This window comes from Aspergillus costaricaensis, assembly GCF_003184835.1.
Source record: "Aspergillus costaricaensis CBS 115574 unplaced genomic scaffold BO79scaffold_1, whole genome shotgun sequence".
Taxonomy (NCBI): domain Eukaryota; kingdom Fungi; phylum Ascomycota; class Eurotiomycetes; order Eurotiales; family Aspergillaceae; genus Aspergillus; species Aspergillus costaricensis.
This window is the reverse complement of record NW_020291801.1, coordinates 1823721-1848855: the sequence shown is the minus strand read 5'-3', so window position 1 is coordinate 1848855 and position 25135 is coordinate 1823721. Positions and strand designations below refer to the sequence as shown.

The following is a 25135-nucleotide window of genomic DNA, read 5'->3' as shown; positions in this document are numbered from 1 at the left end:
ACTAATACTGAGTGCAATTTATGACCAAAACATAGGTGAACTCCTACAGATTAACTTGAGAATTACATATCGCATCAAATAGTATCACCCTCTACCTCTACGCCCACCACAGCGCTGTCTCCAAATATCCGCTAAGATCAGCATCCCCATCGAGCATCGCCTCGACATTCCACCTGATGTGGTACTCCCAATGATCCCGGTATTTACCAGGTAAGAAAGCCATTTTATCACCACAGGCGTTGAGGATCTGGGCTAGACGGTAGTGGCAGTCGAGGAGATTCTTGCTCGGTAGTTCCAGATGTTCTGGACCAGGCGCCGCTACTGACTTGGACTCGATCTCATCGGGTATCAGTAGGCTAGTTGGACACGCGCTGAATCGTACGGTTTTGTAGACGTTTGGGCGGTCCTATTTGATCGGGGATATCAATATAATGAAGTAGCAGTAATAATAATAATAATGATGTAAGATTTGAGACTTACTGTTGCTTTGAAAGCGAGAGCGAAACGACTGAATACTAGATTTGTTGGTAGATCTATCAAGAAGCTGTTTGATAGGCTGTTTACCAGGGCATTGATGCCACCGGCCCCCATTCGGGCTTGGTGAATGGCAGGGAAGTAGCGGCATAGGGTTTCCCAGACGGTGGTCATCTGTATTCCAGTGATGTTATTATTGGTATTATTGGCAGACAATCAATAGATATAAGGGGAACTCACTGCAGATTTATTCCAGTAGGAAATAAAATACGGCATGATGTGCGCTACCTGCACATAGGTACTTTCAAAGCCCTCTGGTCTGCCTTTCTCGGAATACGTTTCCTAATCCATAGCCCCTGTAACGACGCAGCAGGAGCCATCACGCTTCAGACAATCTTCCTGTGTGCCTTGCTGGTAATTTCCCAAGGGACTAAGCTGCTCTTGGGGTGTTCTGACTTCGCTTGCTTCTGACTGGAGTATGGCTTGTCTTGTCAGTGGTACTGATTCTGGTATCGTCTCGGGTGATCACGCACCTGGCCAGACTAGGATGGTGAGAATATTGAAGAAAATCTCATGAAGCTTATCATCAGTCGTCGCGTCTAGAATGTCACTAGCTAGGGCTTCTTTCCCGCCGTCCGGTAGCCATTGGAGAGATGCATCTAGTGTTGCTTTCAGCTTGGTCTCGTGGAGTCGTTCCTGGTTGGAGTAGCGGGAGATGCGCTCTCTGGCTTTTTCGATATCTGGGGACATTCCGGAGAGATCTTACTGCTTTGCAAGGTGACAATTATTTCCTTGGAAAGAGCCATGGTGGTCGATTTTGTTGATGTTCGAGCAGACTTTGTGTAAGACGTAGGTATGATGTGAGTCTAACTCGCAGCCGCGGAGTTAACCACACTCTACCTTAGACAAAGAAGGGAGATGACATTGTCTTCCCTGTGTTCCCACATCATTCTCATCACAGAGCAATATTCTGTATGGATGCTAATCGTAGTCAAGATGCTCGTTCATCGATGCTACGGAGATATTCTATTGTTTGCAAGCTGATCTGATTCACAATTCCGCAATTCTCATATTCAACGATCAAGATGCAGATTTCCAAATCGTTCTATGTTTCTCTGAGGAGCTTGGAGTTGGCGAAAGCAAGCAGCTCACCAGCGACTTGGATTTCTCGGCAAACACCGAGAAGTTAGTGATCATGAAGAGTCACTTGTGACATCGGCTGAAAAGTGGTATAAATGCTTCTCTCTCCACTTATACACCAACCGTAGATACTGTTCAAGATACAGAAGACCGCGAGACGAACCCTTGCTACAGTGATCAGAATCACATTCTCCTGCCTGATTAATTTCAACGGAATTCAGTTTAAACCCCAGTACTACAGACATGACACCACCTCACTGCCCCAACTGCGGTTGTTTCAAGGTATGGTCAGATCACTTCACCTGTATATTCTCGTTCGATTCGTGAACTAATCACAATGACAGAAATATAACACGGAGGAAAGTGACTGCACCCATTGTATCAAGCGGAGCATCGACTGCGTGAACCCTCCAGGTGAATGCAAGCCAGGCAGACGACGAGAGCATTGCGCTGAGCAGAGCAGCAGCAATATTCTATCGACTCCAGCCCCAGCTGATTTCATCAACCACCATCCTGCTTCTCATCTCTCTTCTCCAATAATCGAAAGATCAATACTCACCCAAACACCCTCCGAGTACGAGCCAGAAGAACAGCCTGAACCTCTACTATATTCCTCGTGGGATCCAGAAAGTGCTACGAAGTCTCCAGTCCAGGCTCGCACTTCAATTCAGTCAAATGCATACAGCGAGTACCCAACGGAGTATCTCCAGTCCAGCGGACCAGCTGCCGGCTCAGACTCCAAATACCTGCACGGCTATTATAGTGGACCCTTTTCAGGGCATGCCGAATGCATCAATGAGTCACGCGAGAAAACAGTAGAGCCTACAAATCCGGACCCTCAAAACGCGGCGGACCCTACTGGAGCCAATGACATCTTAAGCTGCGCAGGGTTTGTTTACATGCTTGAGCATTACACCAAGAGCAGGCCAGAAGTGGACATAATAGTGAGAACGACGGAACACTCCATTAACGTAGTAGGTAGACTTCTGGAAGCGGAGGAGGAAAATCGCAGCCTAACCCTTCTGATGCTGACTTATACGACCCTTGCCCACATTGTGACCCTTTACGAGAGCGTTGTAGCCCAGATGCCTCTACCAGTCTTCGAAGCGACAAGTGCCTCGACCGGTGGCATGCCAGCGTTGAAGTATAGGCTGCAAGAAGAAACCGACAAGCTGGCAGACGATCTGCGGGAACAGATCTCCCAATGTTCCCAGCTGGTGGGGATACTACACACTCGGCTAATCAACCCAAGTGATCCTATTAGCCCCCATCGTCGACTGACACATGCTCTCCAAATCAGACTGCACTCACTTTTGGGAAGGAGTCTAACATTCGGATCAGCAGGGTCTGATAGCGGTACGAATTAGACAGGATGGTCTGTGAAGGCAGTTGAGAGCATTACGACAGAGGAATAACATTGATTTCACACGAATCCTCTTGCCATGTTAAATGCATGATACATTATCATACTTCATCCTAACGAAAATCATTCCTATCATGAACCACCATATAACCGAATAAACAAAATAAATGCATGCATTTTCAATACCAACCAAACAAACAAACCAGTAACTACCACCACCACCACACCATCCTCGTCCATCTCAACCCTTATACAAACTGACTAACCCCCTTTTTTGAACCCTAACTCCAACCAAACCTTCCATAAAAAACAGAGATCAAATATACTCCCAAGCCCCCACACTCGCATTCCTTCCCCACGCCCTCGCCCCAAACCCAAGACACTCATTAACATTCCCCCCGGGCACAGTCGCATTCTTCCAATTGACATACACAATCCACCTACCGCCTCCCGCCCCCGGAGTCGCAGACGGACTCACCGACGGACTCACATACGACGAAGAAGGCGTCCCAGAATGCTTGCTAGGCGTAGGCGTCGAACTCGGCTTCGGCGTACTCGACGACCCACCAGGCACACTACTACTACTGCTACCTCCTCCAGCTCCGCCTTTCACAGGACAGGCAATGAATCCACCCGGAGAGCCCGTGTAATTCCAGCTGCCGTAGGGTGTGCCCGGCGTGTAGCTGAATGGGCCGGTTGAGGAGCCGGGAGGCATGTAGGCTGAGTGTGGGGCTGTGAAGGAGAGGGCGCCGGTCGAGAGGATGTAGATTTGTTGGCCGCCGGGGACGGAGACGGACTGTATGGATGAGGGGTGTTAGTTGGTGGTTGAATTTAGGGTTGGGGGGATGAAGGGGATAAGAGGGGAGAAACGTACCAGGCCGTTATCACCGACGATTATAGTCTCGTTTCCTGGGGGACATTCGCCTTCGGAGGCTACGCCAGGTGGACAGTAGGAGGAGGTGCGGCCGCCGAGGTAGAAGCGGCCCGAGAAGATGGTTAGGGCGAGGTTGTTGATTGGGGAGTTGGAGCGGTAGGCGGTTACGGTGAAGGAGGAGGTGGAGGAGGTGTCTTCGTCGGAGGATGAGGAGGAGGATGATGATTCTTGGGTGTAGGATGGTGTGGGGAGGAGGGAGAGGGTGGTTAGGAGGAGGGTTAGGAGGTTCATTGTTCGTTTTCTTCGTTCGGTGTCTTTGGGATGGACTGGAGTGTATTGTGATGTGTAGTAGATGAGAAATTGTAGTATGGGCTGGGATAGGGCTTTCTTATACAAATATCTACGTAGTAGTGATAATTTGATCTCTCTGAAGTCATCCGGAGAAGTATTCCACTGGGTTGGTGTTGCAGTTGGACTGGGTAGGGTTGGGTCGGAAGGTATTCCCGCAGCGGGGGTGTACTTGGTGCTGCGGAGATGGATATGAGCTCATGGTTATGTTGAGCGTTAGAAGAGAGTCAATGACTTATTGTAGGTGCTGTTGGGACAGTGGGAGAAAATCTAATTAGCATAGCTGATTATCTTCATGTGATACTTGTTGATATGGTGGAATATCTTCCTTAAAGAAACCCTAACTACCTCTTTATAAGGGTCGGAACCAGCTTTTACCTTGTCTATCACTCCGCGATCCACTTGAAAACACGCTAAAATCAATTTCTCATTACTGGCAGTCTGGTTTAAACGGAAGCTCGCACCAAGCACTCTAAATAAACAACATTATATCTCAATACCCAAATACTTCCTCCTATCAAGTCACCAAGAAATAGTAAAAGGGCTTGAACTGCTATCTATGGCTCCTCATCCCCGGGATATCAGCAGTAAGTAGTAGAACTGCTTCCCTCCAATCCACACCCATGCCGCCCATTTCACGTAGTCCATATCCATCCATCCATCATTCATCCTATCCCATCCTATCCCATCCCATCCCATCTCAGCATATCCTTCTCTCCGAAAATACCACACCACCAAGACAACTGTGAAACGAAGTTTCCAACCTACAACAACTTCCACAAATCCAGCACCCCCTTGGTGCCATCCACAAGATCCCAAAACTCCCTTTCCAACTTTTTCAACTCGCCACCATCCGAATACACCCTTACCAACCAATGAATGCCCCGACATTTCCCATAGTTTTCCCTAATCTCTTGCATCTTGCGATCAAACTCCTGAGCACACTCCTTCAACTTTTTCACTGTTGCGAAGCTACTACGAACATCCCCGTTCCTCTCCAGCTCACCCAGCAACTTAATACAATCACTGACAAAATACTCCGTCGTGTACTTACCCTCAACAAGCTTTTTCACCCTGATGATCTTGTCGAAATTCTCCTTTCCTTTCCTGCAGAGGGCACTCATAGCGGGGCCCTGCAAAAGGTTCAGGATTTGAAAAATGGAGTTTTCTGCTAACATGGTAGGTATGTAAAGAAAGAAAAAAGAACAAGAGCCGATAGAGCAGTGAGAAAAGCAAGGGCAACGAGACAGAATGAGTCGAATAGAATGGTAAAGACCTAAAGAAACTACATCTACAACAACCTATCTCGAGGGCATTCATATACTCCAGAGCATCTCCCACGACGCGTCCTGGTCTCCCGTTCTCGCACGCCGACCCACTCTGCTGGGATCACTTTTGCACTCCTGTCCAATAGACGCGACTTGGGAGCGTGCGAAGCGCGCAGTGCGGGCGCAGGAAACCCCGTGGAAAAAACAATCAGTTCATGTAGTTATAACAGGGGGGAGGGATTATTGAACGAATCATACTGGGACACACAACTTCACGTCCTAAACCGAAAAGGGTAAGGTATGGGGAGAGCCGTGTAATGGGCTGCTTTCTCACCATGATGATGGTGCGCGTTGCACTGCCCCACCTCCCCTTCCCCCCCCGCAGCCCATGGCGAGGCTTGGGTAGATTAGGTGGTAATGCTTTCTCGCGCTTGTCATGGCAGTTTCGCTGTGTTTGTGTCGTAGGGCGGTGGGAAATCCGTCGGTGGCCTCGTGTGAGGGCTGTCTTATTCCATCGATTTTAGAGTGTTAGATGTTAGTTGTGATAAGGAAAGTGGTATCGTAGTGGATGGGGCGTTGCTCGCTCAGGTGTGTTCAGTCTTCTAAGTGCCCCGCTTACTGACGATGGTTCAACATGATGGAGAGAGAACGACAGTAGGGCAAAAGTCTGGAATACAAGCGCATCTGGGATCTGCAGGTTCCTTCAAAATCATTGATAGCAATTCTATATGTACATGAAAATCTAATAATACTCCAAATCTAATAGTATCCTCGCAACGGGAGATCTCTCGAACTCTGCCCTACCCAGATCTCAAAATCTCCGTCCGGCATCACCCAGTTCTGTTGCCGCACACTCCAATAGCTCAGATCCTTCCGGCTGAGACTCATCGACACTGTCTGCGCTTCACCTGGCTCCAGGGCCACCTTGGTAAAGTTTCGCAGCACACGCACCGGAAAGTCGATCTTCTCCGGCACCCGCTCAATCTTTGTCTTGCTAGAGCTCCGATCGTGCACCTCCACCCAGTCGCCCTCCTCGCTCACCTCCTCTGGGAAGGAGACATACATCTGCACTACGGTCTGACCAGACCGGGGTCCCGTGTTGCGGACCTGCACTTCCACGTTCGCCATCTCCTCGAACAGAGACGGGTTGCCGCCCAAGCCACCGCCGGCTTGTGACGGTGTCCGCGGCTTGTCGTAGCCGATCGGGTAGTGTGTGTAGTTGGTGGGGTCAGTACCATCCAGAGATGGAAGATAGGGGTAGATATATTTGCTAACGACGTTGAATCCTGGTGGGAAGAAGAATGATTCGTTGCGCGGCGGTTCAAGATCGTACTCTGGGGGAGAAATCATGGCTGGAGGCCTCGACGCAGGCAGCCGCGACTTCGACTGCAAGGCGTTCACCTGCAGTTCGGCCAACTCGAACGTAGCGTAAGACAACCCATAGCCAAACTCGAATCGTGGAGTGATATTATGGCGGTCGAAATAACGGTGGTCAATGTACAGACCATCTGTAAAGTCCACCTGGGGGACCGGTGCATTGGGCTCGTACAGCACTTGCGCTCCCGGCCCGTAGTCGGCGAGCCTCTTGCCCACCGTGTATGGCAGCCGGCCGCTGGCATCGACCTCCCCGAACAGCACGTCCACCAGAGCGTTGCCACTTTCCTGTCCGGGCAGATGCGCGAACAGGACGGCGGCGACGCCCGGAAGGTCAATCCAAGACTCAACGACCACCGGGCCCACGGCGTGCACCACCACCACGGTCGGCCCGCCACAGTTTTTGGCTACCGTCTTGATCAGCGAATCGCCGCCCTTTTGCAGAAAGAGGTTGCTGCGGTCGCCGTTAATGCCACCCGAAGAGATGTATCCCTCGCCGGAGTCAGCGTTCGCAAACACCAAACATAGATCTCGGTCGGCAGCATCGGCGGGCATCACGGCATTCCGCATGTACGAGTGCATGTCGATCTCGGTGGCCCAGGCGGTATTCAGAGCGTCGATAGGACTGATCAGGTAGGGAAATTCTACCGTTCCACTACCCCAGCCCATGGCCAGAGTACCCTGGTTGCAGCCCCGGTCTGGGCAGGCGTTGGGTCCTCCAGCCGGTCCGGCGTCGTCGCCATACACGCCCACCCGATAGGGACCACCGGATGGGCTAACTGGCCGGCGGGACAATGGCAGTGTGTTCTGGTCATTCTTCACCATCACGATGCCTTCGGCCGCCACCTTGCGAGCAATGATGGAGTGTGCATTCTCGCCTTCGCCCTGGGCATTGATGAACCGGTTCACGATACCGTAGGCCTCGTCATCCGGAGACCCTTGGTGAAGCCATCCGACCTCATCGTTGGTCCACGAGGAAAAGGTAGGCCCGCCATCACCGTCCGGAGCAGGCCGAGGCCACAAGTCCTGGCCAAGATGGTACCAGGAGGCCACAATGCGGGTCACCATGTCGTTCAACCGGTCCATCGGGACAGAGGTGTTCAACACTGCGCGGGTCAGCTCTGGTCCCCACAAGGACCTTCCGTCCGCCCAATGGAGACCATCACCCGGCATACTCATGTCCAGACCCCCTAGGGCGCTGTTGATACCTGACCGCTGGGCCAACCAGTCCGACTGCACGAATCCCTGGAAGCCCATCTCGTCCTTCAGAATACCGTTCAGCAGCTTGCTGTTCTCACAAGCATGGCTGTTGTTCACCATCTGGTACGCACACATGACGCTGGCCACATCAGCCCGGATACTCTCGGCAAACGGCCAGGCAAACACCTCGTGCAAAGCACGGTCGCCGACGTTGGACGACATGGCTGAGGGGATTCCCCACTCATTTGGCTGCCGAAAATGTTCTTGCTCGTTCAAAATGTAATGTTTGGCAGTGGCCATGACGCCGTTGCTCTGGATGCCGCGAATGGTCTCCGCCGCGGCGACACCCTGCAGCACAGGGTCCGAGCCAAACGACTCCCAATTGCGACCGCCCGCTGGCATCATGCCGAGGGAGCCCATCGACGGGCCCAGCAACACGTTGACGCCCTTTATGCGAGCCTCCTCTCCCAGAGCCGCACCGCGCTGTCGGATCAGATCTCGGTTCCAGGTCGCTCCTGTTGTAATACCGGCAGGGAAGGCAGAGATGAGGTCGGCGTAACGCAATCCAAGGGGACCGTCCTGTAGACACAGCGAGGGGAACTTGACCAAATCGGCGGAGCCTGAGCAGTTAGTAACCACCATCCATAGCCTTCAACCAGACATACCTGTATTCCCGACACAAAGCCCCATTTGCCATCCAATGCCGGTAGTGATGTTGATCTTCTCAATGAGGGTCATCTGGCTGACTAGTGCCTCCGCCTTCCTATAATCCTCCGCCCATTCTTCCAGCGCGCCTCCCTTGGGGGTAGGAAACCAAGACTCCGCCGGCGTCATATCCTACAGACATCAGCATCACACCCACTAAGTCAAGTATACCAAACGAACCCGTTCAAACTCATCTTCCGACCAAGCCAAATTCAAGAATGCCCAGACCATCATACCCAGTGCGACGAAAATAACGACCAGCGTCCGCCACAGCCATCGAGAATAATAGTATGCCCGCCATCCGGTGCGGGGAGTATGTCTCCGGAACGACGAGGTTCTTCGGTGATGTCCCTTCTTCTTCACGGTGTAGTCACCATCATCGCTGTCATCGGTGAGCTCGTACTGTCTCGCTGCCGCCAATAACTCTTGTTCCGCCTCGGTAATGCTATCCAGGTATGCTTCGACATCGGTGGAGCGGCGGTTAGCGTAGGCGGAGGCCTCATTGGACCTCTTGGCGTTGTCGACGCGGCGGAGCTTTATGCGGGAGTCCTCATCGAGGTCTGGATCGGAGAGGTCGGAGAGGGTGAAGGTTTCGGAGTAGCGACGGTCATCGTGGACCTCTTCGGGGATAGATTCATGTAGGGGGGTGTAGCGTTGTTGCTGGGAGGATTTCCTGCCGGAGGAAGAGTTGTCCCGAAAGGGGAGCGGCATGGTGCCTTACGGGGATAGGAGCATTGGAATAGATTCCAGATTCGAGAGGAAGCAAGGGGAGAAAGAAAGAAAAAAAAGAAGGGACCAGGCCAGGAGGGAGAAAGGGGAGATTGCGATGGCGAGAGAGTGGATGGGGATGGCCAGACGTGGAGAAAGCTGGGCGCAAAGAGTAATGATACGAGCCATCATTTCAAGGCACCCGCCCCGCGGTTGGCCAATCACGATGGCGTCCATCTGATGGCTTACGACGTTGCGGGCCGATCATGATCTGGACCGTACTTTTGCTGGGACCCTGACTTGGAACTATACTGAGCAGAATGTTGACGCCAATAGATACATCGAAGTGAACATATAGCTAGTAGTGGTTATAATCCGCTTATTGAGTGAGAGTCGCCTCCGCCGCCTCCATGTGTCGCGCCGTCTGTCCCCGGAAGGACCGGCGTCCCCGCAACACCCAATCCAGGGCAATCAGCACTGCAACTACCCCATATACTGCAGAAACATAGTTCATATCTAGTAGTAGTCGTCGAGTTAGTAGTTATTTCAGGGCAAATGGTTAAGGGAGTGGTGCTTGGGGGTGGCTTACTGCCCGTGGTAACCGGATACACCGAGGGGAAGGAATATATAACCAGGCAGAACAAGGTCCATGCTAGAACCACAATATTACACACCAAGCCGAGTTTCCCCAGCCAGAAGGGACCGTGTTTGAGGTTATTCCGACCACGCCACAGCAAGCAGACAATCGGCACAACGTACGAGGCATAGAGTAACACAATGCACGCAGTGACCATGCTGTTGAAGGCGGTCGACGAACCAAGGTACAGCAGCCCCAGAAGACCCACTATGAAGCAGCTCACGCTGTGCGCATTTAGTGGCACATCCAGCGTGGGATGAACCTGGGAGAGAAACGATGACATGGGTAGGCCCCGGTCTCGTGCAAAGGACCAGCATAGGCGGGATTGCCAGGTATGACAGGCAATTTGGCATCCGATACCAGTAACAAAAAGCAACGTCTCGAGCACAATGGCCCCGGCTTTGTTCTGCAAGGCTTGGTAATACAAAGCGAGGATGGGCACGCCGGTCGGAGTATTGAGGATCTCATCGAGGTTGTTCAGGCTGAAAAACATGGAGATGCAGTAGGTCCACGACGTGAGAAAGCCAATCAATACGGTACAGAGGATCGCAATGGGTATGCTACGTTCAGGCTGCCCGACTTCCTCGGCCAAATGGGTGGCCGAGTCAAGACAAGCGAATATCCAGTTGGGATTGATTAAACCCACGAGGAATGCAATCCCGTCAGAGGGCCAACCCGTCGAGTTGACAAAGTGAGCGAAGACGAATTCAGCCGACCCGTGTGTAGGAGCTGCCGCAGGAACGGTGATCAGGATGACAACGAACGAGATTAGGGAGATGTATAGGGTTGTGGTGGCCACGGTGGGAAGCACTTTGCCGACGCAATTAAACAGGTAGGAGAAGAAGTTGACTAGCTGGTAGGCTACCACGGAATGCCATGGTTGAGGAGTACTACATCGTCAGCAAGTTGCTGTCCAATCTTGAATAGAAACATACAAGTCCGGATGTGTTAGCTGCCACATGCCAACACCAGCAGAGGCCAAGCTTAAAGCGACACTGGCGCAGGTAAAGATGGCGCCCGCCCAAGCCAACCAGCCGGTCAGATAGGATGCGAAAGACGCATACTTCCTCGGTGCCAGCTCACTGGCCCAAAAGTATTGACCACCTGCGTTGGGCATGGCTGATGCCAATTCGGACAGGCTGACTCCAACGCAGGTCGATACGAAAGCGATCCACGGGATGCCATAGATAGTCAACACGGTGCCTCCTGAGTTGATGCCTGTGATCAAGGACGCGGAGATACCGAACCACGAGTTTGCCAGGGAGAAGGCGACCCCGAGGAGAGACAGCACGGAGAAGTTCCGCTGCATGTCCTGGGTATAGCCCATCTCCGCCAGCCTTCTCGCGTCATCGTCGAGGTGTGCAGAATTGTCGCTGGCCGGACTGACTGCGGACACGTTGGTCTTGGGTCGCTCCATATTTTCGTGAGTGTATTTTGGTTGTTCTGGGGTAAAAAGTCATTTCATGTGCGGGGAAGGGGATGGAAATAGTCGCGTGGGCTGCGAGGGGAACAATAGCAGCGTAGTATGCAGGCGTTGCACCTGCATTGGCCACCCGCCGATCTCCTCGGATGATCGAGAAACACAGCCAGTTGCATGAGGGGGATAACAATCTGTCGGTCAGCTCCGGAGACCCCGAGGTTGCCAAGGACGTGAGCGAGGCCGTACTGAGCATCCCCGCTTTCATTGGCAAGGTTGTGCCCGACTTCACGATGAGATCACCAGCCTGTGCAGAAACAAAGAGTCGCACACAGCAACAGCATGAAGTAGCAGCGGGGACGCACAGGCACGTGGACACACGTGGTAACACAACATCGAACTATTTGTTTACTATCGATTTGAGACGAAAGTCATGTGCAAAAAGTTCATTCAGAGCAAGTCTACATCTATATACTCGTCAAGCCTCATTAATCAAGCAATAAACCAGCCGTCTATAAGGAACCAAAGCCAGAACATGTCTAATCACACCGCTGCCGATGCAAACAAAATCATAACTTAACAATGCATTTACTCCTCGTCATCAGTATCCGGGGGCTTGGGGGTGCCCTTGGGCGATTGGAGCCTGCGAGAGTCAGTAAGGGAGAAGTACTTTAAGACAAGAGAGTGAGACATACCATTCAAGATGACGGAGACGGCGGCGGGCCTCACGCTCCTTCAACTGAGCACGGGTGAGCTTCTTCTTCTTCTTAGCCTTGAACTTCAGCTCGCCCTGCTCCTCCGCTCCCGAGTTGACGGCCGAGGCAGCCGCACTCGTGGCGGTAGAGTTGACGGCCGTGCTGCCAGGCTGAGGAGAGCTGGCAGCGCTGTCCTCGAACCGGTCGAGCGAGATGGCGGTGTTGGTGCGAGAGACGATGCGACCGTCGGCGACGTGCAGCTGCTCGGGGCAGAGAGCGCCCACGAACTCTTCGTTGTGAGAGATCATGACGACACCACCCTTGAAGTCACGGATGGCCACAGCCAATCCACCCAGGGAGTCACGGTCCAAGAAGTTAGTCGGCTCGTCCAGGACGAGCAAGTGAGGGTTGTTCCACATAGCACCCGCCAACACGACCTTAACCTTCTGACCACCGGACAGACCGGAGATTTCGTTGTGGTTGGCAATCTCGGGATCCAGACCAATGTCCTCGAAGTGCTTCGAGATGACCTTGGGGTCGAGCACACGGAAACCAAGACCCTCGCGCGACGCCTCGTGGTCGTCGAACTCTTGTACGAGCTTGAAGAAGCCGAGGTTGAGCAGAGTCTCACGGGAGATCATGGTGTTGTGCTTGGGAAGAAGGCCAACCCATTTACTGCATGAATTAGCGATGATCAGTTTTGAAAAGATCCGATGAATACATACACTTCATACTGGAAGGACTTCTTCCACTTCTGGCGACCCATGAGCGCCTCAATACGACGAGGTCCACGGCCGTCGCCCAGGTCGACCGGCTTGGCCAGTTGAGCCTTGTCTTCCTCGGTGAGGATACGGGTCTGCTTGAGGTACACCTCGCGATCGTCACCGTTGGCGTAACGCCACTGAAGGTACTGGCTGGGGGTCTTTTCCAGGTGCATCTCGACGTGCTCCAGGGCGTGCTGCTTGATGTAACCGATACGCAAGTTGGGGTGCTTCTCGACCTTACCGGTCTGAGGGATGGTTTCACCCGTAAGCATCTTGATGAAGGTCGATTTACCGGCACCGTTACCACCAATGATAGCAACACGGGACGACAGAGTCAGAGACAGGGACGCATCACTCAGAGAAGGCTTGCTGGCGCCGGGGTAGGTGTAGGTGCAGTTGGTCATGCGGAGGATGGCACGAGTATTGGACTTGATACCAGCCAAAATACCGGGGGGAGGGAACTTGAATTGAACGATGCTAGCCGAGAGGGTGTAGTAACTCTTGGCCTCGGGCTTGACCTTGACGAAACTGTCTACTGTTAGTGTGATGTATACATCAACGGCACGGAGTACTTACTCAGCCAAGTTACCCTTGTAGCAGACCAGCTTCTTCTGTTCGTAGTGGTAGATATCCGTGCAGACTTCATCGAGGAAGCCGGAATCGTGAGAGACGATCAAACTGGTGATATCAGTGTGCTTCTTCAGGTACTCCTGGAGCCACTTGACGTTGGCCACATCCAAGTGGTTAGTAGGTTCGTCCAGCAGGAGGACATCGGCCTTGCGCAGCATGGCACGAGCCAGAGCGAGCTTCATCTTCCAACCTCCAGACAGGGAGCCCACACGCTGGTTCTGACGGCCCTCGGGACCGTCCGTGAAGCCGAATTCGAGCAACACGCTACGGATGTGCTCCTCGCCTTCGGCAGCAATCATGGGATCCTTGGAGACGTACTCGAAGATGCTCAGATCGGCATCCTCGCCCTGGTTGTGCTCGACGAAGCAGGTACGAACCTCGCTCTGCGGGGGGAAGCCCTCCAGCTTCTCGTTGGCGATACTGCGCATGAGCGTCGATTTACCAGCACCGTTGCGACCACACAGACCGTAGCGGTGACCCTTCAGCAGACGAAGGTTGGTGTGGGACAGCAGAAGCATACCACCGTAGGCCAGAGAGAAGTTGGCGTTGACGATCTCGACCTCATTGGGGTCGTCGGGAATGGGCTTGCCGAACTTGCGGTGGTCCTCTTCGACGAAGTGCTCCTGGACGGCGGCGGCGACAGCGTCATGCTTGTCCTCGTGCAGCAGACCGCGGAGGTACGGGGCAATGCAGGCGGGAATACGGTCGTGCATGCGGCAGTTGACATCCTCGCGAACCATCTCGGCGACATAGTTCTTACCCAGAGCAAACAAGGTGGCGTCCTCAGGGCGGGCCAGGCCGCCGTGCTCCTGGATCTTGGCCTCCAGCACGGCCAGGACTTCCTCCGGGGTGATCTTCACAACCACACCAGCAGCAACATCCTTATCGGCCATAGCCTTCTCGATGACATCCAAAGCACGAGTGGCGAGCTCACGAACTTCGGGCAGGGAGGCACGGTCTTTGACGCGCTGGACACCGGGCTTCAGCTTGGGCAGGAAAGTACGAGCCTCGGCGGGGTCGTGGACAAGCTTGGTGAGGTTCTCCACGACGACGACAGTCTGACGCAGGGTCTCCTGGGGAGTCGTAGGGGCGTTAAGAGAACGCTCGAGCAGAGGCGTGAGCAGAGCGAGGACGGGGGAGGTGACGATGGCGACGAAGGTAGTCTGGGACAGGGCGTGGATGGCCTTCTGCAAGGTCTGCTCGGATGGCTGCTCCATGGTCTTGATCAAAAGGGGAATGCGGGGAGCCACGTCGTCGTTGGACAGAAGAGTAGTGAGAGCATTCATAGCCTTGATGGCCTTCTTAGCGACCTCGTTCTTCAGGTCGTGCATGCCGGACTCGACCAACGGGATCAGATCCTTCAGGGTCTTGCCCATGGCCTCGCGCAAAAGGTCCTTCTCGCGCTCCTCGTCCAGGGATCCAGTGCCCATTTGCGACTTGGTAGCCATCTTCTCGATGAGGCTGTAGGCACCGACGAAACCCTGCCACTTGGCTGTGTTCTGGTTGAGATAGGCGGAGAGGGCGGGAAGAAGGGCGTTGACCAAAGCCTCGGGCTTGAGGCAGGCAAACAGCGCATCGATAGCGTACTGAGCAGCATCGCGCACGACAGCACCCTTGTCGGCCAGCAGATCGAGGGCCAGGTTCAGGACACCGCCGTCCTGCAGAAGGAAGACGACTTCGCTCAGAGGGTGTTCGCGGGGGAATCGCTCAAAGAGGGCGCCCAAAATGAGCATGGAACTTTCGCGGAGGGCGCCATTCTTCTTGTCGGTAGCAGCCTTCTTGATCGGGGGCAGGATGTTGTATGTACGGAAACCGGAGCAGCCGACACTCTGGATCAACAGGTTGGTGAGGGCGTAGGAGGCATCGAGCGCCTGCTGAGAGGTCTCAGCCTGAAAGATGGTGTTCAGGATGGAGTTGACCTCATCCGCAGTGGGAGGAACGCCGGAGGGGGTCTTGGAAACGACGGTAGTCATGGCTGGAGTGGGATCTTCAGGATGAGGCATGATATCGTAGGATCTGTGGGTTTGGGGGTTCTGGGCCTCTCACACCGGCGGGGGCGGCGGGCAGGCTGAGAAAAAAAAAAAGCGGAAAAGAAAAAGACGAAAAAAAGAAAAGATACCAAAACTTTTAGTGGGCAATCCTCGGCGAGGATGCGTATAAACAGAGAAACAGAACGGGGTATACAACAAGGAGAAGAAGAAACAAAGAGGGGAGATTTGGGGGAGAGAGGAGAGGAGAGGCGAGGGAAGTTGAAAGGCGAGCGCAAAGAGGAAAAACAAGATGGAGGCGGGGCCGATAACGAGCCTGAGGATTTTTAGGCGGCGGCCCATTGGATCGGGCGGCGATGAAATCTCTGCCTGAGGCGAGGGGCTGACAGCCTATCATCCAGGCACGCGTGGCTGAGCTGTGGCGGTGTTGATCCCTTGATAGCCTGATGAATCAGGTGTCATTTCCTCCATCATTATTGCCTGAAACCTCAGGTGTCGTTCAAAGTCAGTTTCTGCCTGAATTCTTGTATGTAATGCCTCAGGCCTCAATAACGCCGCCGTTGCCCGATTGGGCCTACCCCGCACGGGGGCTCCACTCGGCGGACCAAAAATGGAGTCTCGCATCCACTGAGTTGCAACTTGCAATTGGGAGGATCAGCTTCCCCTTCTTCCCTTTGCTTGTCCCGAACATCCCATCGTTCCATTCCCATGGCCTTGTGAAGGGAATGCATGGGACAAACTCACTTTCCTGCTCTCTCGGTTGGATCTCCCTCTGCCCCGATGTCGCCTCACCGCAGTCTACGATCGACCCCTCACAGAGGTCCCCCCGAGGCACGGCGACACGGGATCTGCAGCCAAATGGATCTAATTACACCATGATGATAACTAAAGAGGCAGCGCGCGCTCTACTGCACACTACCGATTTAGTCCGACAGCCGGCTCGGTCTTGCATCGGCGGTGAGGATGTGCAACAATTGAGGGTGGATAGACGCTGACTGCTTATTGCTGATTGTGTTGACCGTCCGCATGCAGCCGTTCCTTGCCTCGGCTCCTCAACACCGCGGCCAACCGACGGCCACTCGCCCTCCTCCCCGGTGAATTTCTCGTGACTCTGCTTTGTACTCTGCTCTGTGTACATAATCCTTTCTCTCTCTCGTCTTTGCTGGCACATTCAGCCTTCCAGAACTCTTATCATGTCTTTCTCCCTGCCGATACGTCCAACAACCCGCCATGCCAGCCGGCTGGCACAGGTACGCCCCTCCCCCTTGATAGCTTGCCAATCACTGCTGACAACCCCAGGTCAAGATCCGCTCCGGCCGGTTCTACAGCACCGAATCCGACCTTAAAACCGCCCTGAAATCCGTCATTCCCGAGAAGCGCGAGCTCTTCAAGCAGGTCAAAGCCCGCAGCGACGATGTGGTCGGCGAAGTCAAGGTGGGCAACATTATCGGCGGCATGCGCGGCCTGAAGTCCATGCTTTGGGAGGGATCCGTTCTCGACCCCGAGGAGGGTATCCGTTTCCACGGCAAGACCATCAAGGATTGCCAGCGTGAACTGCCCAAGGGGACCACGGGAACTGAAATGCTCCCCGAGGCCATGTTCTGGCTGCTCCTGACCGGCCAGGTTCCCACCACCAGTCAGGTGCGCGCATTCTCTCGCGAGCTTGCCGAGAAATCGCATCTCCCCGACCACATCCTGGGCCTGATCAAGTCATTCCCCAAGGACATGCACCCAATGACGCAGCTGTCGGTGGCGGTTGCAGCACTGAACACGGAGTCGACCTTCGCCAAGGCGTACGAGCGCGGCCTGAACAAGGCAGACTACTGGGAGCCCACATTCGACGACAGCATTTCCCTGCTGGCTAAGATTCCACGTGTGGCTGCATTGGTGTTCAGACCGAACGAGATCGACCAGGTCGGCACACAGGCTCTCGACGCGACACAGGACTGGTCGCACAACTTTGCCGAACTGCTTGGCAAGGGTGGAGCCGAGCATAGCGACTTCCACGACCTGCTGCGATTGTACCTGGCGCTGCACGGCGACCATGAGGGCGGCAACGTCTCAGCACACGCGACGCATCTGGTGGGCAGTGCCCTCAGCGACCCGTTCCTCAGCTACAGCGCAGGACTGCTGGGTCTGGCCGGCCCGCTGCACGGACTGGCGGCGCAGGAGGTACTGCGGTGGATTTTGGCGATGCAGGAGAAGATTGGCACTCAGGTGACGGACGAGTCGGTGCGCACGTACCTCTGGGACACGTTGAAGTCGGGACGTGTGGTGCCGGGCTACGGACACGGCGTGCTGCGCAAGCCGGACCCGCGATTCGAGGCATTGATGGACTTTGCGGCGACACGGGCAGACGTGCAGGCGAACCCGGTGTTCCAACTGGTGAAGAAGAACTCGGAGATTGCGCCAGAGGTGCTGACGCAGCATGGCAAGGTATGCACCTGTCCACCACTTGTTTAGCTAATATCAAACTAACACATCATAGACGAAGAACCCCCATCCCAACGTGGACGCCGCCTCTGGCGTGCTGTTCTACCACTATGGCTTCCAGCAGCCGCTGTACTACACGGTAACCTTCGGCGTGAGTCGTGCCCTGGGACCCTTGGTGCAGTTGATTTGGGACCGGGCCTTGGGACTGCCGATCGAGCGACCGAAGAGTATCAACCTGAAGGGACTGGTTGGCAAGTGAGTTGGTATATTGACTGTTGTATCTAGCCTGAAGTAAGCAAGCATCATTTAGAAGTCATATCTCGTTATACCCATATTACTCCATTATCACCTAGAGAAAGAGAGAGAGAGAGAGAGAGATCACTCCCTCTCAACCCTAACCTCCATAATCTTCTGAATCCTCCACCCATTCCCATTTCCATTCCCATTGCCATTCCCACTCACCCCAGCACTCCCCGTAACCATACTACTCGAACTCCCACCCCCAACCGCACTCACCCCAAACCCTCCCCCAACCCCAGCCTCCAACATATCCTCATCAACACAACCACCATTCCCAAACCCTCCCTCCCTCACCCTCGCCACAGCCGGCAAACTACAAATCGTCGTCGTCGTCGGCGCCACCCCGCTCCCATCCCACACCCCTCCATACCCACCACTCGGACTACAACTCCTCCCTCTCCCACCACCACAACTACTCCGACTCCGACTCCTACTCCTCACCGACCGTCCCTCCTCACTCCCACTCGTCCCAAACAACATCCCACTCTCCAGCCCCAACTCCAATCCACCCATGCCTAACCCCCGAGCAACCTCATCCAAACTCGCATCCACAAGATCACGACTCTTCTTCCGCCCCCCATTGTTGGTGACTATCGAACTAGCAGTGGTATTCCGCGTCTGCGTCTTTCGCAACGGATACGACGTACTCGTGGTTGTCGTCGGCGACGTCAGATACGTCAGCGTAGCGTAGGTATTATGCGGGTTATTGTACGTGTTGTTGGTGGTATGTGTGCGGTTGTTGTTGTAGCTGGATGATAGGGTGGATGCGAAGGCGTGGAAGAAGGGGCCGTAGGTTGGGATGCAGGTTAATATTACCTTCATTGGATTTGTCTATTAGTATTGAAGATCAAGGTGGATGGAGTGGGAAGAAGGGTGGGTAAAGGTGAGGTAAGAAGGGGGGAATTGGATGGGGACATACGCCCAAACTGATTTCCACATCTGACCAGATGACGATAGGTTGGCTGTCTGTGTAGGTTTTTAGGTTCTTGATTGTGAAGATCCGGATTATTTGAATTATGGTTATGAAGAAGCCGAGGGCGAAGACGCCGACGAGGGCTATCTATACATCTTCTGTTAGAATGGGTTTGTTGGGGTCATGGGAGTAGGAGTAGGGGGCAGGGAGGGGATATACCTTCTGGCGAAGACGCAGTTGGAGAGTGAGGAGGACGGGGAGGGGCAGGGCAATTATGATTATGTCGAAGCCGAGACTGGTTCCTGTTATACTTAATTTCCATTCTCCTGATGTAGATATGTGGTGGTGAGAGTGGTGGAGGTGGTTACCTGCGAGAGCTGATTCATCGTTAGTATATTATTTAGTATATGTTGGGTATATGGGGTAGAGCATACCATAATAAGACGCTACCGTATCTATGCATGATCCAGGGAGACTTGTATCCCATTGACGAGCAACCTACAGATACCTTATTAGTATATACTATCGAATAATTAATGAAGGAGAGACATACCGGATTACAAGCAAACAACAGCAAAAACGTAAACACCAACTGATTGCAGGTCACCGCCACAATAGCCACGATGATCGTCACACGGTAGGCCTGCACGAAGCCCCCGATGCGTAGGTACGATGACAGCAGGGAGACTTTGAATCCGAGTAATGCAAGCGTGTAGACGGGGCCACCGGCGTATTGGATCTACATACATCATTAGCCATTAATCCAGGTTGATGTAAGCTAGTAGGGTAATGTATGTACCTTGCTGAACATGACCACGTTCTGATCAGGGAAGTATTTCGCATCTAGACCTAGACCCCATCTTGTTTCTGTCACAACCCATCAGCATATCTAGTATATCAACATGGTGAAGAGAAGAAAGGAATGTCTCACGCGCAACAGCAATCCCAGCATACGTCATCGCCAGCAAGGCACTCCATAGCGCCGCGAAATCATCCAACCAGGCGGACCTCTTCGTATGAATGCGAATATACAATCTCAAGAAGACCGCCAAACAAGCCGTAATTGAGAAAACGAGACAGATGACAATGACGCGAGAGACATGACTGTGGGGATCAGGGACGGTCAGATTGTAGACCCAGCCCATTTCGGCATGTTGAAGTCAATCATCAATTATCCATCTAAAGAACAGCCCAAAGAAATCAGCTTCAGAATCGAGGGGGCGGAGCTGAGCGATGGGGTTTGTTAATATATGATGAATACGCAAATGCAAGAAAGTACATTCTCTCCCACCCCTGCAGAAAAGAAAGAAAGGGAAAAAAGAAAAAGAGGATAGGTAAGAAGAAAAAGTGTTTACCGCTATGTCACTAAGTACCCTACCTAACCTAACCTACTTACCTCCCCAATCTCCTGAAATTTATTATGCAAATAAGGAATTAGGAATCTTTGATGGATGATGTGTCGACCCAGACCTGATCTGAACTCAATCTACGGTCTACGGCCGCACCCGGACCAGAACAGAACAGGACACAGCCGGGAGTGGAGGTCTGGTTCGTGTGCAGAGGCTAATGAGAGTTTAGTACTATTTTTCATTTCTTTTTTTCTCCTCTGCATAATGCTAGAGCCTGACGCTGGCTCGTGATGAGATACGCATGTGCCTGCATGGAGGAGGTGCACGAGGAAGGGGGGAAATAATGATAGGTGGGAAAGGTCAAGTCTCGGTCAATGCGCGGGTTCCACTTTATGCAGACTAATTAGGGCACGGATCATGTCCACTAACTACCAAGGAGATAGACAGCTAAGTAAAACTAGTGTAGAGAACAAAAGCAATGTGCACAGAAAGAAAGACAAAACAAGGACAAGGGTATTATTATTATTGATTAGTTCATATCTCATCTCACCGAATAATCCCATGCTGTCACCACAACATCCATATTCATAATCCATCATAACACTAAACAAGGTTTAAACCTTCAAAAGCTATCATCCACGGTACCGCATCTTTGGTGATTTCATATCCCGATCGCGTCGGGGATAAACACACGAATCATACTCGCCGGAAAAGAACTCAGTGTGAGCTTTTGGGTAACTAATTAGAAGGACTTTCGGGGTTTCTGCTCTCTCTGTGTGTGTAGGGTAGGAATTAGTCGGTGTAGCCGGAAGTAAGAAGTAGGAAGCAAACTAGCAGGGGAGGCCCTTGTCTAGTGGACATTAATTTTAGTTGGGGGAGTGTCGATCATCATCCAACACCGGAGGAACCATGGCATCCATCTATCTATCTATCTGCCTTGGGCGGTTATGTGTGTATGTGTCGGGGACCTGAGCATGCATGCATGGCATGTTCATGTTCATGTTCTGTTCATGTGGATGTGGACGTAACCGACTTTCTCCTCCTTCAACTTTCTTTCTTTCTTCGTACTTTGTACACAGCATCACCATCATACCCTTAAAACAGTAAACTGATTAGGTTTATTCAACCATGATGATCCGATCCAACAATGATTATTATGCCAATTATTGTCATTCTTTCTTTCTTTTCTTCTGCTATCCCCCCTGCACAAGTGAGGCGCACAGTACTAACTCACTTCTTGACTAGGACACCCTAGCTATAACACACACTATTATAGCACTATTAATTATTCCCGCAGCATCACCACCACCAATCTCCTCCCCATCCGTGCATGCACATCTCATTTCCCACCACCAGCAGAGTGTACTCCGTACGGACCACAGCTTACAGCATACAGCATATAGTAAAAAGTAAAATACCCGACAATCCGACACCCGACCCGATCAAGTCCGCAAACCTGGCAGCCACCTACTAATCCTCCCAGAGTTAACACGGTAATAAAAATAAAATAAGATTAGGCAGGTCCCCGAGTACTTACTTACTTTATAGGTAGTGGGTAAGTATGGTGCACGGGCAAGTTACCCAGCCACTCATGAGGAAGACGTGTATAAAATCTAACTAAGGATGTATGTACTTATGAACAAAATGCCCAAACAAAGTAAAATAAATAAACATCATAAAATACTAAATAAATTAATAAATGCATTCAGAAATACTCCCAACCATCCGTATTATCATCAGAAGTTGAAACCCGACATAACCTCCCATCAGGATACATCGTCCACTCATCCGAACCCACAGCCGTTTGGGCATAAAACACATCGAGCGGGTCATATGTCTTCTTGATCTGTCGTAGGCGGGGATAATTCACTCCGTAAAATGCTTTCTGAAAATTGGGTTGGCGGAAGTCGCCCTATCCATCTCCGTCAGCCTTCTCTTCATATCTGCAATAAATAGAGGTGGAAAGTAAAAGTAGCAGGGGGAAATACCTCATTCATATAAGCCCCCGAATCCGGCGCCAACCGTTCCAACAACGGCAAATACTCATAAGTCATTTTATATTGCTGCACCAGCATATCCTGGCGCGCATCCCACTGCCATGGCGTCGTAAGCGTCGTATCAATTAACGTATCCCGCCAAGCAGGCAACACCGCATTATCCACATCCCCAACTAACGCCTTTGACACATTCAATCCCACCCCGATAAACGTCGCCCCGTCCTCCGTGATCTGGCGATACGCCGCCGTCAACGCTGTGTTATTTTCGTGCACTACCGATCGCGGGATCAGCCATCCGCCGTATTGCGCCTCCCCGACGGGGATGTTGGGCATCATGCCGTTGAATTCAGCCAGGTAGGTCGGGAATTGCTCTGCGTAGAGGGTGTATCTGATGCCCATTTTCTCTAACCCGTCGCGGAAGGGCTTGAGGAGGGAGATGAGTTCCTGGACGGGGATGTTGGGCCCCGTTATTGGCGCGATGTAGAAGGTCGTGTTGGTGAAGTACCAGATGCTCATTGCGCCGGCGTCGACAATAGCCGGGAGGAGGGAGTGGTAGAGGCCTACTGCTGAGTAAAAGGTGTCCTGGGAGATATTGGTATTGGTGAAAGTGAGGTTTAGTCCGGAGACAGGCGTGCCGGTATGTAACTTGGAGGTCATGGACCAAACGACGCCGTAAGTGCCACCACCGCCGCCGCTCAAGGCCCAATACAGGTCCTTGTATTCGTTGTCGCGGGTAGCAGTGATGAAGCGTCCTGTGCCGTCAATGACCTCCCATTTCAGGACTTGGTCCGCGGCGAGGCCATAGCGCGAGGACAGGGCCGAGTGGCCGCCGCCTTGGGAGTAGCCGCCCGCGATGCCGACGGTCGGGCACTCGCCGCTGACGACCTGGTAGCCGTAAGCGTCGGCAGCCTCCCAGGCTTCGTAGCCCTGGACGCCGGCTCCCAGACGGATGGCCTTACCGGAGTAGTGGGAATCGTGGTGGTCGACGATGTCGATGTCCTTGAGGTGATGGGTCCAGATGCCGAGGGCGCCGGCGCCGGTGGATTTGCCGTTATAGTCGTGGCCGGTGTTGCGGACGACGACGCGGAGGTTGTGCGCGGTTGCGAAAGCCAGAGCGCGTGATATGTGGCTGGGCTGACTGACATTCACGGCATAGACGATGTAGTTGCCCAGGGTACAGGGCTTGGCGATGGGGTGGAAGGGATCGCACGAGCCGTTGGCGAACCAGGGGGCCATAATGGAAGAGGACGATTCATAGCTTGACTCGGTTAGTGGATGTGTTTGCTTTTGCAAGGATGAGGCTGCGAGTCAGCCTGACCCAAGACAAAAAAAAGCTTACTGGATTTCGGGCTCCGTCCATTGTTCGCGAAGGTAGTCGCACACCCCTGCTTGGTAGGAGGGAGTGTGGCAGGGCTTGCCGAGAGGGACGGTCTGGATTAGTCGGCCGTCGATGGATTTGTTGAATTGAGTCCATTCCGCTAGTGAGGGCCAGCATTTCTCCCCCGGGAAGCAGCGGCAGGTGGTGTTGGAGGATTGGATGGTCACGGCTGCATTCCCTACGGCCGACAGCAGGGCCACGAGGCTGGCTAGGAGCAGTACAAGGCCCGAGAACATGACGGATAGGTGCAGGTGGAGGGAATCCGAGATGGGGATGACAGGAATGCCAGCGGGTTTATAAGAGGAGCCGTGCCCTGTGGTGGAGTGGCAGCCATCGCGTGGCAGGAAGAACCGAAGAAGAATGACCGACGCGCTAATCCAGGGGAAATTACCGAGCAGTGAGCAGCAGCAGTTGCGGAGAATGTTCCATGGTGGAAGTTGTTTTGAGATGCCATGCAAGTGGAGCACTGGGGTGGAGGTGACAATCAGACAGGCAGACAAGAATACCCACTAAGTGACTCAGCGGATACTCCAAGAGGGTCTGTCTGTCTGTCTGTTTGTCTGTCTGTTCCTCATGGATGAAGCCATCAGCATGCACCAGGCAGAAAAGGCTTAGGGCTTGACTATCGCGTGGTGTTTCGTCAGTCTTTGCCACTAGAGAATTAGTTGACTAGTTAGTTTGCAGACTCAAACCAAGCCATCCTGATTCAGGATCCATCCGACCTGCAGCTTAAGCTCCTCCCCAGCGCATGCGTGGTTTTTTTTCTACTTGATCTTCTGTTCCCCTCTCCTCGTGCATCCGATCATCCCGTGCAATGCTTAGCGGGCCTCGTGTCGCGGTCGCTAGCGGTCAAGAGAAAGGAATAGTCCTGATGCTGACAGACAATTTAACTACCTAGTCAGTGATAGTCTAGAACCGAAGCGGGCGCTGGTCCAGCGGTGACTGACGGATGGGCCGGCGGACGTTCCCTCCGGACAAATCAGGGCAAGATGTGCTGATCTGCAAGGGATGATGCTTTGGGCATCCCGTGGTGCGATCGCTGTCTGCTGCTGCCATGGTCGGGAACAGTACGGAGTACTCTGGTTGTACGGAGTACTTGGTAGAGATCTCTGGTATCATCTGTTGGTTGACTAGGGTTGCTATCTGACCAGTCTTCTGCACGAGTCAGTCCCCCGATCGC

At 53.0% G+C, this 25135-nt stretch overlaps 10 protein-coding genes across 10 annotated transcripts; 2 read left to right on the top strand and 8 right to left on the bottom strand.

Moving 5' to 3' along the window:
• Positions 1-97: 97 nt before the first annotated feature.
• On the bottom strand, positions 98-1224 carry BO79DRAFT_223675 (uncharacterized protein; the record flags this gene model as incomplete). Its single annotated transcript, XM_025683621.1, has 5 exons — positions 98-406; positions 481-648; positions 715-801; positions 838-956; positions 1008-1224. 5 exons carry the CDS (start codon positions 1222-1224, stop codon positions 98-100), a joined length of 900 nt encoding a protein of 299 aa, XP_025545458.1.
• Positions 1225-1857: 633 nt separating this feature from the next.
• BO79DRAFT_223674 (uncharacterized protein) lies at positions 1858-2965 on the top strand (the record flags this gene model as incomplete). Its single annotated transcript, XM_025683620.1, has 3 exons — positions 1858-1896; positions 1959-2831; positions 2915-2965. 3 exons carry the CDS (start codon positions 1858-1860, stop codon positions 2963-2965), a joined length of 963 nt encoding a protein of 320 aa, XP_025545457.1.
• Positions 2966-3293: 328 nt separating this feature from the next.
• BO79DRAFT_185326 (putative IgE-binding protein) lies at positions 3294-4142 on the bottom strand (the record flags this gene model as incomplete). Its single annotated transcript, XM_025680389.1, has 3 exons — positions 3294-3424; positions 3569-3773; positions 3852-4142. The coding sequence occupies 3 exons, from the start codon at positions 4140-4142 to the stop codon at positions 3294-3296; spliced, it is 627 nt and encodes a 208-aa protein (XP_025545456.1).
• A 668-nt stretch (positions 4143-4810) lies between these two features.
• On the bottom strand, positions 4811-5461 carry BO79DRAFT_206282 (uncharacterized protein). Its single transcript, XM_025681941.1, has one exon. The coding sequence runs from the start codon at positions 5375-5377 to the stop codon at positions 4964-4966; it is 414 nt and encodes a 137-aa protein (XP_025545455.1). The 5' UTR covers positions 5378-5461; the 3' UTR covers positions 4811-4963.
• A 707-nt stretch (positions 5462-6168) lies between these two features.
• BO79DRAFT_163562 (beta-glucosidase) lies at positions 6169-9567 on the bottom strand. The gene is made up of 3 exons (XM_025679138.1): positions 8927-9567; positions 8707-8878; positions 6169-8661 (listed from the first exon to the last, which is right to left on the bottom strand). The coding sequence occupies exons 1-3, from the start codon at positions 9455-9457 to the stop codon at positions 6227-6229; spliced, it is 3138 nt and encodes a 1045-aa protein (XP_025545454.1). The 5' UTR covers positions 9458-9567; the 3' UTR covers positions 6169-6226.
• A 182-nt stretch (positions 9568-9749) lies between these two features.
• BO79DRAFT_163560 (choline transport protein) lies at positions 9750-11527 on the bottom strand. Its single transcript, XM_025679137.1, has 3 exons — positions 11027-11527; positions 10044-10981; positions 9750-9970 (listed from the first exon to the last, which is right to left on the bottom strand). Exons 1-3 carry the CDS (start codon positions 11506-11508, stop codon positions 9834-9836), a joined length of 1557 nt encoding a protein of 518 aa, XP_025545453.1. The 5' UTR covers positions 11509-11527; the 3' UTR covers positions 9750-9833.
• Positions 11528-11946: 419 nt separating this feature from the next.
• BO79DRAFT_163555 (putative mRNA-nucleus export ATPase (Elf1)) lies at positions 11947-15841 on the bottom strand. The gene is made up of 4 exons (XM_025679136.1): positions 13544-15841; positions 12929-13495; positions 12204-12878; positions 11947-12151 (listed from the first exon to the last, which is right to left on the bottom strand). The coding sequence occupies exons 1-4, from the start codon at positions 15598-15600 to the stop codon at positions 12097-12099; spliced, it is 3354 nt and encodes a 1117-aa protein (XP_025545452.1). The 5' UTR covers positions 15601-15841; the 3' UTR covers positions 11947-12096.
• Positions 15842-16646: 805 nt separating this feature from the next.
• Positions 16647-18343, top strand: mcsA (putative citrate synthase Cit1). Its single transcript, XM_025680388.1, has 3 exons — positions 16647-16835; positions 16885-18021; positions 18074-18343. Exons 1-3 carry the CDS (start codon positions 16779-16781, stop codon positions 18275-18277), a joined length of 1398 nt encoding a protein of 465 aa, XP_025545451.1. The 5' UTR covers positions 16647-16778; the 3' UTR covers positions 18278-18343.
• Positions 18344-18396: 53 nt separating this feature from the next.
• BO79DRAFT_261816 (putative integral membrane protein (Pth11)) lies at positions 18397-20376 on the bottom strand (the record flags this gene model as incomplete). The annotated part of the gene is made up of 7 exons (XM_025686533.1): positions 18397-19134; positions 19238-19378; positions 19451-19554; positions 19666-19729; positions 19785-19970; positions 20031-20098; positions 20163-20376. The coding sequence occupies 7 exons, from the start codon at positions 20374-20376 to the stop codon at positions 18397-18399; spliced, it is 1515 nt and encodes a 504-aa protein (XP_025545450.1).
• Positions 20377-21831: 1455 nt separating this feature from the next.
• Positions 21832-24191, bottom strand: BO79DRAFT_212831 (FAD-dependent oxidoreductase; the record flags this gene model as incomplete). Its single annotated transcript, XM_025683187.1, has 5 exons — positions 21832-21835; positions 22122-22193; positions 22341-22492; positions 22569-23835; positions 23917-24191. 5 exons carry the CDS (start codon positions 24189-24191, stop codon positions 21832-21834), a joined length of 1770 nt encoding a protein of 589 aa, XP_025545449.1.
• Between the last annotated feature and the right edge of the window lie 944 nt (positions 24192-25135).